The sequence below is a fragment of the Mesoplodon bidens genome (genome assembly GCF_964165515.1).
Source record: "Mesoplodon bidens genome assembly, chromosome: 1".
Classification (NCBI taxonomy): domain Eukaryota; kingdom Metazoa; phylum Chordata; class Mammalia; order Artiodactyla; family Ziphiidae; genus Mesoplodon; species Mesoplodon bidens.
The window spans coordinates 30,642,251-30,655,322 of NC_138176.1; the positions used below are offsets into that span (position 1 = coordinate 30,642,251).

The 13,072-nt window shown below is 38.3% G+C and overlaps 1 protein-coding gene across 4 annotated transcripts in view; it reads left to right on the plus strand.

Annotated features, from left to right (window-relative positions):
- The window catches only part of HPSE2 (heparanase 2 (inactive)), a gene marked incomplete at its 3' end in the record, with an annotated part of 577,025 nt that overhangs the window by 330,324 nt on the left and 233,629 nt on the right, over window positions 1–13,072 (plus strand). For all 4 annotated transcript variants that reach the window (XM_081247709.1, XM_081247711.1, XM_081247712.1 and 1 more), the window contains one exon: window positions 3,202–3,373. In XM_081247709.1, the coding sequence (XP_081103835.1) occupies window positions 3,202–3,373 (172 nt within the window). The remainder of the gene's footprint in view (window positions 1–3,201; window positions 3,374–13,072) is intronic.

Consider the following 13,072-nt stretch of genomic DNA (forward strand, 5'->3'; position numbering starts at 1 on the left):
TATGGGTTTGGACAAATGTATAATGACAGGTATCCATCATTATAGTATCATGTAGAGTATTTACTGCCCTAAAAATCCTCTGTGCTCCACCTATTCATTCCTCCCTCCTCTCCCTAACCCTTGGCAACCACTGATCTTTTTACAATCTCCATAGTTTTTTTCCTTTTCCAGAATATCATATAGTTGGAATCATACAGTATATAGCTTTTTAAGATTGGCTTCTTTCACTTAGTGAAAGACATTTAAGCTTCCTCCATGTCTTTTCATAGCTTGATGGCTCATCTCTTTAGTGCTGAAAATTATTCCATTGTGTGGATGTACCACAGTTTGTTTATCCATTCACTTACTGAAGAATATCTTGCTTGCTTCCAACCATTTACATTTAATGTAATTGTTGATATGGTTGAACTTACATCTGACATCTTGCAATTTTCTATATATTTCATTTTTTTTTATTCCTCTGTTTCTCCTTTACTGTCTTTTCATTCAAAAGGGATATTGTCTAAGGTACCATTTTAATTTCTTTTTGTTTTGTTTTAGTTATTTTCTTAGTAGTTTCTTATTATAATACATCTTAACTCATTACAATCTACTTTAGGGTAACACTAACTTAATTCCAGTTAACTGTAGAAACTGCTCCAATAAGACTCCATTTTCCCTTCCTTTGTGCTATTATTATTCTAAGTATTACATCTTTATATGTTATAAGCCCAACAATACAGTTTCATAGTTTTGTTTATGCAACTGTCATTTAAATTAGTGAAGAGCTGAGTAATGAATATTTTCAACTGTCTTTTATATTGATCTGTGTAACTATTTTTACTGGTGTTCTTTATTTCTTTGTGCACTTTTGAATCACCATCTGCTGACATTTCCTTTCATCCTAAAAGACGTTCTTTCTTATTTCTTGTAAGGCAGATTTTCTCACAACGAATTCTGTCCTTTGTTTTTCTGGGAAGGTCTAAATTTTGTTTTCAGTTTTGAAGGATAGATTGCTGCATGTAGAATTCTTGGTTGACATCTTTTTTTGGCATTTTGAATATGTCATCCCATTGTCTTCTTCTGGCCTCCATTATTTCTGGTAAAAATTCAGCTACTAATTTCATTGTGTTCTTCTGTATGTGAAGAATCATTTCAGTTCCAAAGTTTCTTATTGATAATTTTTTATAATTTCTATCTCTTTATATTTGATTAGTCAATAAAATCATACTTTCCCTTAATTTCTTATTCTTCCATTTGGTTCTTTAAACATATTTATACTAGCAGTTTTGAAGTCCTTGTCTGCTAAGTCAAACATTTGGGTCCCCTAAGAGATAGTTTCTTTATTTCTTTATTTTTTTCTTGTTTATGGGTCACACTCTCCTATTTCTTTGCATGTTGTAATTTTGTTGTTGTTGAAAACTATACATTTTAGATAATATGTTGGAGCATATCTGGATTCCAAATCCTCCATTCCAGAGGTTATTTTTGTTTTTTCTTTTCTGTTCATTTGTTTGTTTAGTCACTTCCTGGACTAGTTCCATAGAGTCTGTCTCCCTTGCATCATGTAGCTGCAGTATCTCTTAAGTTTTTTATTAAAAAAATTTTTTTTTATTTTTAAGGCCAGCTTCCTAGGGGTTGCCCCTGAGTCAGCATAGATTAATAGTGAGATGATGATTGATCAGAGGTTGTGTTTACCTTGAGCTAATAAGGCTTTCACCCTTTGCCAGTAGATCTGTGTGTGGGTTTGGGAACACTTTCAAAATTTAGGCGGTTTACAAGTCTGATTGGCTTTTACTTTTTGACATGCCTTCTCATGTCTCCTTTATGAGTGTACTAGGTTTCACATTCATCTGGGAATGCATGGATAGCTACTGCCCTCTCCAGTCCCTCCTGAGCATGCACAGCCTTCCAGACTACAGGGGGTATTTGTGGTCTTATCAGAATCCTCAATGGCTTTCTTATTCCCCGAATCTCCCTGTTACATTTCTTGCAAGTCTGCTGGTCTATTTCTTGCCCCTACCAGTGTTAAAACCTGAAGCTAGCCAAAATGTTGGCCTTGCCTGGGATATGTGCTTCATTCCGAATCAAGTTAGCCCCCTCCAGCAGTGGAGCTGCTGGTTTTTAGGACTTTACTTGTCTGTGTAGAACTACCAAGTTAATAGAAACTGGGGGAGGGGATTTTGCTCTAAGTTATTTCACACAGCTACTTTGCTATTATTGAACATTAAGGTTTTTCTAACTTTTTGATACAAGGACCATCTTTATGAAGATTTCCTTTCTTACCATTTTTATTAGTTTCCTAGGCCTATCATGACAAGCTCAGTGGTATAAAACAACAAATATTGGGCTTCCCTGGTGGCGCAGTGGTTGAGAGTCTGCCTGCCGATGCAGGGGACATGGGTTCGTGCCCTGGTCCAGGAAGATCCCACATGCCGCGGAGCGGCTAGGCCCGTAAGCCATGGCCTCTGAGCCTGCGCGTCCGGAGCCTGTGCTCCGCAGTGGGAGAGGCCACAACAGTGAGAGGCCCGCATACCAAATAAAACAAACAAACAAAAAAAAATGTTTTTCAATCACAGTTCAGGAAGTCTGAAATCAAAGCATTGCCAGGTTTAATTCCTTCTGGAATCCCTAAGAGAGAATCTATTCCATTCCTCTCTCTAGCTTCTAATAGCTGCCAACAAGCCTTGGCATTGCAGCATCCCTTCAATCTTTGCCTCCATTGATACGTGGCCTTGCTCCCTGTGTGTCTGTGTACCTGAATCTCCCTCTCCTTTCTCTATAATGACACCAGTCATTGGATTTAGAACACATCCTAATTCCATATGACCTCATCATAAATAATTACTTAAGTAATTACTTCTTCAAAGATCCTATTTCCAAATAAGGTCACATTCTAAAGTTTTGGGTTGACATGAATTTTGAGGGACACTGTTCAACTCAGTACACCATATATTATAAAATATCATTTGAAAATCAGTATGGTCTCTCTGTTGTGGATTAGGTGATCTTTTGCAAAGATTAGTTTGAAAATAAATAGAATGGTAAAATGGCACTTGACTTTTTAGTTGGGATAGTTTCTCAAGTTAAGCTAGCTTGCACCCTCTTTTTGGTTACTTTGTTTACATTGTTAAGAAAAAGGCAGAGAGATCTGCAGATAGGAAAGGGTTGGCAGAACCTCACTCTTCTCAACCCTGACTTGCGTGTCTGCTTTTAATCTAGAGCCAAATAACTATCGGACCATGCGTGGCCGGGCAGTAAATGGCAGCCAGTTGGGAAAGGATTACATCCAGCTGAAGAGCCTGTTACAACCCATCCGGATTTACTCCAGAGCCAGCTTGTATGGCCCTAATATTGGGCGGCCCAGGAAGAACGTCATCACCCTCCTAGATGGGTAGGTCAGATTATTTAGTGGTTTTTAAAACATAGTTCATTAAATGTAATGAATTAATGTATTTGTGTTTTTCCTGGTTATTTCTGGTCTTAAGACGGGCAGAGAGACTTTTTCATAGTGACATCTCCCACCATAAATCAGGGATTCTCTACCAAACAGTGGAAGAATTTCTCTCTCCAGGCCTTCCACAGTCAGCAAAAGAGGGTGGGATTGGGAGGGATATCACAACCTCCAGAACAGGTTGGAAAGAATGTGTTGTTTTAAAAAGCAAATTTAATATTACAGCATTGCACATAACATTACTTAATATTTTTTAAAAGGCAAAATATTATCTACTGTATTCTTGGGACCTCTTACAGAAGGTAAAACTTGACAAAATCCTGGACAGTGGATCTGGGTTAAAAAGTTGAGAAACACTACAAATGCTTGTACATTAAAGCACAGCTTAACAGATAGATTTATTAGGTATTCTAGAGAATTGCTATCATGTGATTTATTTAATTTTGACTGAATCTAACAATCATTTTTTAAGCAGTGGTTATGGATGCAGCACTATGTTAAATGCTCTCTTCCCCAGTCCTGCTTGTGGGCCAGGCCCAGATTAAATAAGTAGAAGATACATGTATGTTGGGTCCAGTTATGCAGGGTTGGAGTGGATGTCTTAGGGAATAGCATGAGGAACACTGAAGATATCTGTTGAATCAAAGACTCAAAGAGGATACGTAACTACAACAGAGAGGGTAGGAACAAGGAAGTTGGGAGAGGCAGGAGTCCATGTGACATACAGAGTATGCACCAAGGCACACCTTTTGTGCAGCATCCTGTCATATTCTGGGACAGGTATGGTTATTCCTACAAATTCAAAGATAGGTAAGATGTTTTCCAATGAAGTGTACAGCCCAAGTGAGGTTAGATAAATGCTGTACAAGTATAGACAGGTACGTTCCAGTAGCAAGAAACCTCTGGCCAACCTCCTGAATGGCCCTTTTGGCTTGATGGCTCTTATGACTCTCTCTCTTCCCTTTTGTGGTAGCTTAGTCTTGATCTAAGCTAATTAACATAGCAGACATAATTGAAGGCTTGGGAAGCTGGAAGGATTTACACTGTAACAACATTAACAGCCTGAACTTTAATTTTAGGCATTTTTGTCTTTACAAAGAATCCCCAAGCCCTTATTTTAATTCCTATCCTTTCCCCATCCTTCATTTTTCTCTCCTTCTCTCTCAGTAGGAACTTTTCTCTTGCAGAACAATTTTCTGACCTTGACTCCTACCTACAAATGCAGCTCTGGGCTTCCCTTTGCATACTTTTGCTGAACTTTGAAGTTACTCTGTGTGTGTGTGTGTGTGTGTGTGTGTGTGTGAGATGGTGATGGAGAGGTTGGTTTTATTTTACATGTTTTAATTAGGGGATAAGAATCACATGTGTAGAACATTTTCATAGTTCATAATACACAATCAAGCAAAGCCAATAACTATCACTTAAGTCCACATAGTTATTCTTTTAGATTATACCTTTTCTTTAATGATTTGATTAATATATTTTCATGGGACTGACAGTCTTCTCAGTAGCATGACCCTGTATCAATCATTCATTCATTCTGCAAATACTTGTTGAATAATTGCTATGTTCCAGGTACTATGTTAGGAACTGGGAATGTAAAAATAAACAAAAATAGATACTTTCTCTGCCCTCATGGAGTATATAATATGGTAGGGGAGACATAGACAATAATCAACTTATCTTAAGACTAAAACAGTACCAAGGAGAGGTACATGGTACTATGAATGACTGTAAGTGCTGGGATTTGACTAAGTTAGGTGGTTGGAAGGGTTCCCTAAAGGAGTCACACTTAAGAGGAACAAGCACATGAAAAGATGCTCAACATTGCTAATCATCAGAAAAATGCAAGTCAAAACCACAATGAGATATCACCTCACACGTGTCAGATTGGCTATCATCAAAAAGACCACAAATAATAAATGTTGGTGAGGATGTAGAGAAAAGGGAACCCTAGTAGACTGTTGGTGGGAATGTAAATTGGTGCAGCCACTTTGGAAAACAGTATGGAGGTTCCTCAAAAAGCTAAAAATAGAGCTACCATATGATCCAGCAATCCCACTTGTGGGTATATATCTGAAGAAAATGAAAACACTAATTCAAAAAGATATATGCACTCCAATATTCATAGCAGCATTATTTACAATAGCCAAGATATGAAAGAAACCTAAGTGTCCATCAACAGATGAATGGATAAAAATGTGGAATGGATGGAATATTACTCATCCATAAAAAAGAATGAATTTTGCCATTCACAACAACATGGATAGACCCGAGGGGTACTATGATTAGTGAAATAAGCCAAACAGAGAGAGACAAATACAGTACATTATTACTTACATGTGGAAAATAAAAAATAAAAAAATGAATGAATATAAAAAAACAGAGTCACAGATATAGAGAACAAACTAGTGGTTACCAGTCAGGGAGAAAGAAGGGGGAAGGGGCAAGATAAGGGTAGGAGATTAGGAGGTACAAACAAACTACTATGTATAAAATAAAAAAGCTACAAGGATATATTGTACAGCATGGGAAATATAGTCAATATTTTACAATAACTTTTAAAAAATGTTTTCAGTTTTGACAGTCTATGGTTGTATTTTTTAAAATTAATTAATGTATTTATTATTTATTTTTGGCTGTGTTGGGTCTTTGTTGCTGCGCACGGGCTTTCTCTAGTTGCAGCGAGCGGGGGCTAATCTTTGTTGCGGTGCTCTGGCTTCTCATTGCGGTGGCTTCTCTTGTTGCAGAGCATGGGCGCTAGGCGCCCGGGCTTCAGTAGTTGTGGCACGCGGGCTCAGTAGTTGTGGCTCGCGAGCTCTTGAGCGCAGGTTCAGTAGTTGTGGCCCACGGGCTCAGTTGCTCCACAGCATGTGGGATCTTCCCAGCCCAGGGTTTGAACCTGTGTCCCATGCATTGGCAGGTGAATTGTTAACCACTGCGCCACCAGGGAAGTCCTACAATCACTTTAAATGAAGTATAATCTATAAAAATATTGAATCACTATGTTGCATACCAGCAATAATGTAATATTGTAAATCAACTATACTTCAATTTTTTTAAATTCATTAAAAATAAATAAAGTGTAATCTGAAGAATGAGTAAGGTGTTAACTAGACAAAATGAGAAGTAAACAGTATCAGTGTTCTTGGAAGAAAGATAAGCATGTGCAAAGGCCCTAAGGATGAAGAAAGGGCCAGATTGGCTAAAGAAAGGTATAGCTAGAGAAGTAATTAGGAGTCATATTATATAGGGACTTACAGGCATAGTGAAGGGCTTAGAATTTCTTCTAAGTGCAGTGAGACAAATACTGAATGTTTTTGAGCTAGGGAGAGAAATAATTTGACTTATTATACAAAAAGTATGCTGTGTCTCCTCTTTGGAAAATGGATTGGAGAGGAGGCAAGGAAATTGGTGAGAAGGCTGTTGTAGGAGTACACATAATGACGGGAACCTGAATTGGGTTGTGGTAGTGGAATATACTGTTGGAGGTAGAAACCACAGGACTTGATATATTGGATAAGTGTATGGTGATGTGACACAGGGATGTGTAAGTAACTGGGTGGATGTTATTATCATTTACGAAGATGGGAAGATTGGGGGAATAACTGGTTCTGGGGAAAAAGAATCATGACTTTAGGTTTCATGTTATGTTTATTGTGCTTGAATCTAAATGGAGATGTCAAGCATATCCTTGAATGTGAGTCAAGGGATCAAGGTCTCTGCTAGAGATATTAATTTTGGTGGTCATTAGCATGCAAATGGGATTTAAGGCCATCCATGGGAATATAAGAGATCTGTTAGAATATGGAAAGAAAAGAGACAGAGGCTTAGGAGAGAGCCCAGAGGAACTATCACATTTAGAGATGTGAGAAAAGAAGGATAGCCTTAGCGGTAAGAGGAAAGGGAGAGATTGAGGTGTAGGAACCAAGAAAAGAAAGTTTTAAATAAGGAGGGAGTGCTGCTAGAAGTCCAGGAGGTCAAGTAATAGGAAGACAGAAAAGTGCCATTGAACTTGGCAACATGCAGGTTGTTGGTGACCTTGAGAAATATAGTTCAGCGGAGTGGTGGAACAGAAGTCAGATCACAATAGTTTGAAGAGTGAATGGAGGGTGAGAAATTGGAAATAATAATATGGACAACTCTTAGGAGAATTCTTACTGTGAAGGAAAGTAGAAAAATGAAGGGAGTTTTGGGGTCAAGGAAGATAATGGCATTTTTTCCCCTTTAATTTAATGTGGGAGACAGCAGAACAGGTTTGTATTTTGAGACTTATCCAGGAGAGAAGAAGAGCTAGATGATACAAGAGATCAAGGATATAACCAAAATGAGAAGTTCTTTAAGGCTAGAAGAAATGGAATCCAGAGGAATTGGCCTTCATTAAATGGAGGGACAATTATACCAGGGTAACAGAAAGTAAGAAACAAATATTTTTCTATGTCAGAGATTAAAAAGTCATACTGAGGAGACACTTCTACCCAATATATAAGGTATAGTTAAGGCATCCCAGTTTGTGTACATGGTGTAATTTTGGGCACATAGATACTAGTTTGTTATGAATAAGTCAAGAACTTGGACACAATAGTTGGCAACAGATGAAAGAAATGATCATGTGACTGGGTAGTGTGGTGACAAGTGGTGAGGCCTACTTCCCCATGCATCCGAAAACTAATAGCACTCAAGAGGCTAGAAAAAATTACATAGGGCAAGAAGGAAAGGTATTGATGAACATTTTTTTTCTTTTATGTGCCAGAAAAAATGGGTATTTACCTTTCTTAATGTATATGTACTAAATATACATATATAACTTTAAACACATAAACTTTAAACATATAAACATATAACTTTAAACACATAAACATTCCCAGTGACTCAACCAACAATAGCAAAAATGTCAGCACTCTAAATTACCAGCTCTGTAGTTTTTCCAGTCCTCCTGGTTATACAGATATAATTTTACGTAGTTGTGATCATTGTATATGCATCATTTTGAATTCTGCATTTTTTGCTCATTGCTTTATATTGCCCCTTCCTTATTTCTACATAGTTCTCGTATTTGTCATTCTTAATACCAGTAAAATATTCCATTGCATTAATGTATTGAATTCTGGCTAAGCATTCCCTCACTGCTGGGCATTTGGGCTGTTTCCGGTTTTTGTCTGTAATATATAGCACAGCTGTAAACATCTTTATACAAATAGGTTTTTAAAACATTTCTTTTGAATTACAGCCTTGGGCTATATTCCAAAAAGCTGGGTTTCTGGGTCAAAGTACTGTATATAATAATTTTTATGGCTCTTGTATTTGTTGCCAAATTTCTTTTCAGAATAGTTTCACCAGGTTGAAGGGCGACAATGTATTAGTGTATCTTTTTCCCAATACTCTACAATAATGAGTATAATTTTTATTAATTTACTCTATTTTAATTAATGCAAGATTGTACCTCATGGTTGTTTAAATTTGAATCCTGTTAACTGTGAAAAGAACCAAACATTTTCCAAAACTTTATGTCGTCTCCTTTCCCCTTATTCCACATTTGACTAATGACACAATAACCATTTTGCCTGAGGCACAGACCAGGAGGTCATTTTAGATTCATTCCTCTCCTTTGTTCACAGTCTCCATTAGTTAGTTATTAAGTTTTATTATTTCTGACGTCTTAGTATCACTCATATCCCATCTTCCTTTCATTTTTATTTTAAACCTTATCATTTTTCCTCCTAAACAATTTCTCCATATCTAGTCTAGTCCCCTTACAGATTTCTGAGTAGTTTTTTTAAAATGCAACATGTGGTCAAGTCACTCTTGCTTGAAATCCAAACCCTTTCACATGTACTCCTGGCCTTTAGGGTCCAGTACCTGCCTTCTTTGCAGCTAGTCAGTAGCTACACACCCTTGCACAACCTGCACTTAGTACATCAAAGTATATGTCCATCTTAGAAGATGCCACACTTTTTTACCTTTGCACCTTTTTATTTTGTGTCATTTTCTTTGGAATACCACTCTCTTCCCTTATTTTTCTTCATTCCAATATATCTTCTCTGACATCTTCAGGCAGGATTTCTTATCACCTCCTCTGTCCTTATATGGTACTTTATTTTTCTGCTATAGCACTTATCAAATTGATGATAACTTACTTATTTACCTATCTGCCTCCCCTAACAGACTGTAGACTAAGGTCAAGACTCAGTCTATGTTTTATTGATTCTGTAGCCTTCAGAATCTAGGAATAGCTTTAGGTTTATAGAGCCAAACTAATTTTTAAGCTTAAAAAAGCTTAAAACTACTTAGGTATTTACTGGACTATATAGGACTATCTTCCCAGTTAGGATATGAACAAACAGAGATAGAATCTTCATGTTTGTGTCTTCAGATAATACCATGTTGCCTGGAATATGGGAATTACTTAATAAAATGCTTGTTATATTATTTTCATTTCCTCATTCAGGAACTGGCTCTTCCCAGTTATTAATTTTTATCTAAAGGCATAAGTAGTGTTCTTTAGGGTTTTATTATTTTCCTCTGCTTTTCTTTTGTAAACTTTTATGCATCATCTACGTAATGACAATTTTATCTTAATGTATTGCTTTTTAAAATTAGTTTCTGCTTTATAACAAAGTGAATCAGTTATACATATACATCTGTTCCCATATCCCTTCCCTCTTGCGTCTCCCTCCCTCCCACCCTCCCTATCCCACCCCTCCAGGCGGTCACAAAGCACCGAGCTGATCTCCCTGTGCTATGCGGCTGCTTCCCACTAGCTATCTACCTGGTACTGTATATATGTCCATGCCTCTCTCTCTCTTTGTCACAGCTTACCCTTCCCCCTCCCCATATCCTCAAGTCCATTCTCAAGTAGGTCCGTGTCTTTATTCCTGTTTTACCCCTAGGTTCTTCATGACATTTTTTTTCTTAAATTCCATATATATGTGTTAGCATACGGTATTTGTCTTTCTCTTTCTGACTTACTTCACTCTGTATGACAGACTCTAGGTCTATCCACCTCATTACAAATAGCTCAGTTCCGTTTCTTTTTATGGCTGAGTAATATTCCATTGTATATATGTGCCACATCTTCTTTATCCATTCATCCGATGATGGACACCTAGGTTGTTTCCATCTCCGGGCTATTGTGAATATGTATTGCTTTTCTTATTACTTTGAAATATGTTTTTATTGCTTCAGAAGTTACTTTTTATTATAGTTGTTCTTATCCATTTTCTTGTTGGTCGTCTTTTCTGTTTCTTTCCTTACACAGTTAGGATAAATTTACTATTTCACTTTCACATAGCCTTTAAAAAATGTTTTAATTTTCAGTGTTAGGCTCTTTAACTTATTTGGCGTTTATTGCCATATGTACTATAGAGTAAGGACCTAATCTATTTTTTGGTGATGTGACAGTGTCAAGAAAAGCAGGTATTCATTGAAAGCATGTTTACTGAGGCTTTTTTAGGGGCTTTTAAACCATAGAGAGATGAATACTAAATTATCTCTCAATAAACATTTATTGAACAGCTATTTCATGTTTGATCCTTGCTTAAGTGTTGGGTTTATATTGATGAATAAAGCTAAAGTAACTCTTATTCTCTTGGAGCTTAGCAAGACAGAGCTACAGTAAAGAAGAAAACAAATTATCCCAAATTGTGTATAATTCTGTGAAGGAAATGATCAGGATACCTGGAGTTGGAGGATTTATTTGGACAAGGTGATCAGAGAAGACTTATCTGAGGAACAATTTATTTAAGCCAAGAACAAAAGAATAAGAAGGAGCCAATTGTTCAAAGATCAGAGTGAAAAAAGTTTTAGATAGAGGTGGTAGGTCGTGTTTGTCAATGTCCTGAATCAGAAACAAGGTTAAGGCATTTGAGCAATAGAAAGATGGGCATTACAGTGAGCAAAAGGAGAGCAGTAGGAGATGAGAATGCATGGACAGGCAAGGACCAGATCATTACTGAACCATGTATACCATGGAAAAGAGGTTGTGTATTTTATTCTCTGAGCAATGGAAAGCTATTACAGGGTTTTTATAGGGGCAGCAACATGTACCAGAGTCTGCTCTGTTTTGTGTGCCAAATAGATTTTAAGGTGCAAAAGTAAGAAATCAAAAGGTCAGTAAGGAGGGTTTTCATTATGGGGTGTGTGTGATTGGGTTAAGGTAATGGCAGAAAAGATGGAGAGAAGTTAAGGTAGACTTGCTTTGTTGATGGATATCCCAGCAAGGTGGGGGTGGGAGAATAGGAGGAATTAATAAAGGATGACTCCCACCTTTCAAACGTTAGCATCTCTCTTTCAAGAGCCATCACATGCAGAAAAGGGAGGTTTTCGAAAAGAAGTTACACCAAAATGAACACATACTCATACTCAGGAAACAGTATCTCGGGAGTAACAAAAGATGACTTTACATTGGCGGGCTTCCCTGGTAGCACAATGGATAAGAATCTGCCTGCCGGGCTTCCCTGGTGGCGCAGTGGTTGAGAGTCTGCCTGCCGATGCAAGGGGAGCGGGTTTGTGCCCCAGTCCGGGAAGATCCCACATGCCGCGGAGCAGCTGGGCCCGTGAGCCATGGCCGCTGAGCCTGCGCGTCCGGAGCTTGTGCTCTGCAACGGGAGAGGCCACAACAGTGAGAGGCCCGCGTACCGAAAAAAAAAAAAAAGAAAAAAGCATCTGCCTGCCAATGCAGGGGACACGGATTCGATCCCTGGTCCAGGAAGATCCCACATGCCACGGAGCAACTAAGCCCGTGCGCCAGAACTACTGAAGCCCACGCACCGTGCTCTGCAACAAGAGAAGCCCGCGCACCACAAGGCAGAGTAGCCCCGGCTCGCTGCAACTAGAGAAAGCCTGCATGCAATAACGACAACCCAACACAGCCAAAAATAAATAAATAAAATAAAATAAAAATAAAAATAAATAAACTACATTGGGTGTGCTTCAAGTTCAGGATAGTGATCTGAGCACAAGCTCCATTTCCTTCTGGGACATCATCCCAACTCCTATTAAAAACTGATAAAGAACAATTCTGTAATAACAAGCACATGAAAGAGGGATCATTAGCAGATGAGAGACTTCTGACAGATTTCTTTAAGACAGTAAACAGATGGAAGCCTGTTGACAGTAATCAGAGTGAGGAAGTGGCAACCCAGGGAACATGGCCTCTGAGAAAAGGTGGAGAATCTGTCTTGCAGATAGACTCAGAGGCCAGAGAGGGTGAGGTGGGAAAGGGAGACCAAGCCAAGGGGTTAATATGAAAGTCTGTCTTCACAGGGACTACACCCACAACTCAACTCTCCCCTCCATCACTTTAAGTCCCCTACCCTGCCTACAGAACAAAGACAACTCAGTCTGTTATGTCCTAGCAAATGCCAAACCAATAGTTAGGAGCCTTCACCAAAAAAATAGTGCTGGAATACCTGAGGATGAGCTAGTATTGCTAAGGTGGAGTTGCTTCTGCATAGCAAAATGCTGAGTAGAGCACTGTGGGATACCCTAGCCCAAAGGCTATCTGTGCCCTCCCTCCTCCCTCTCTAAAGGGAACTGTGTTGGTCAACAAGCTCTGACCACAAAATAGAGATCCCAGGGAAAGGAGAGACTTATCAAAAAAACTCCCATATATTCAACAGCTTAGAAAAATCTGCACCT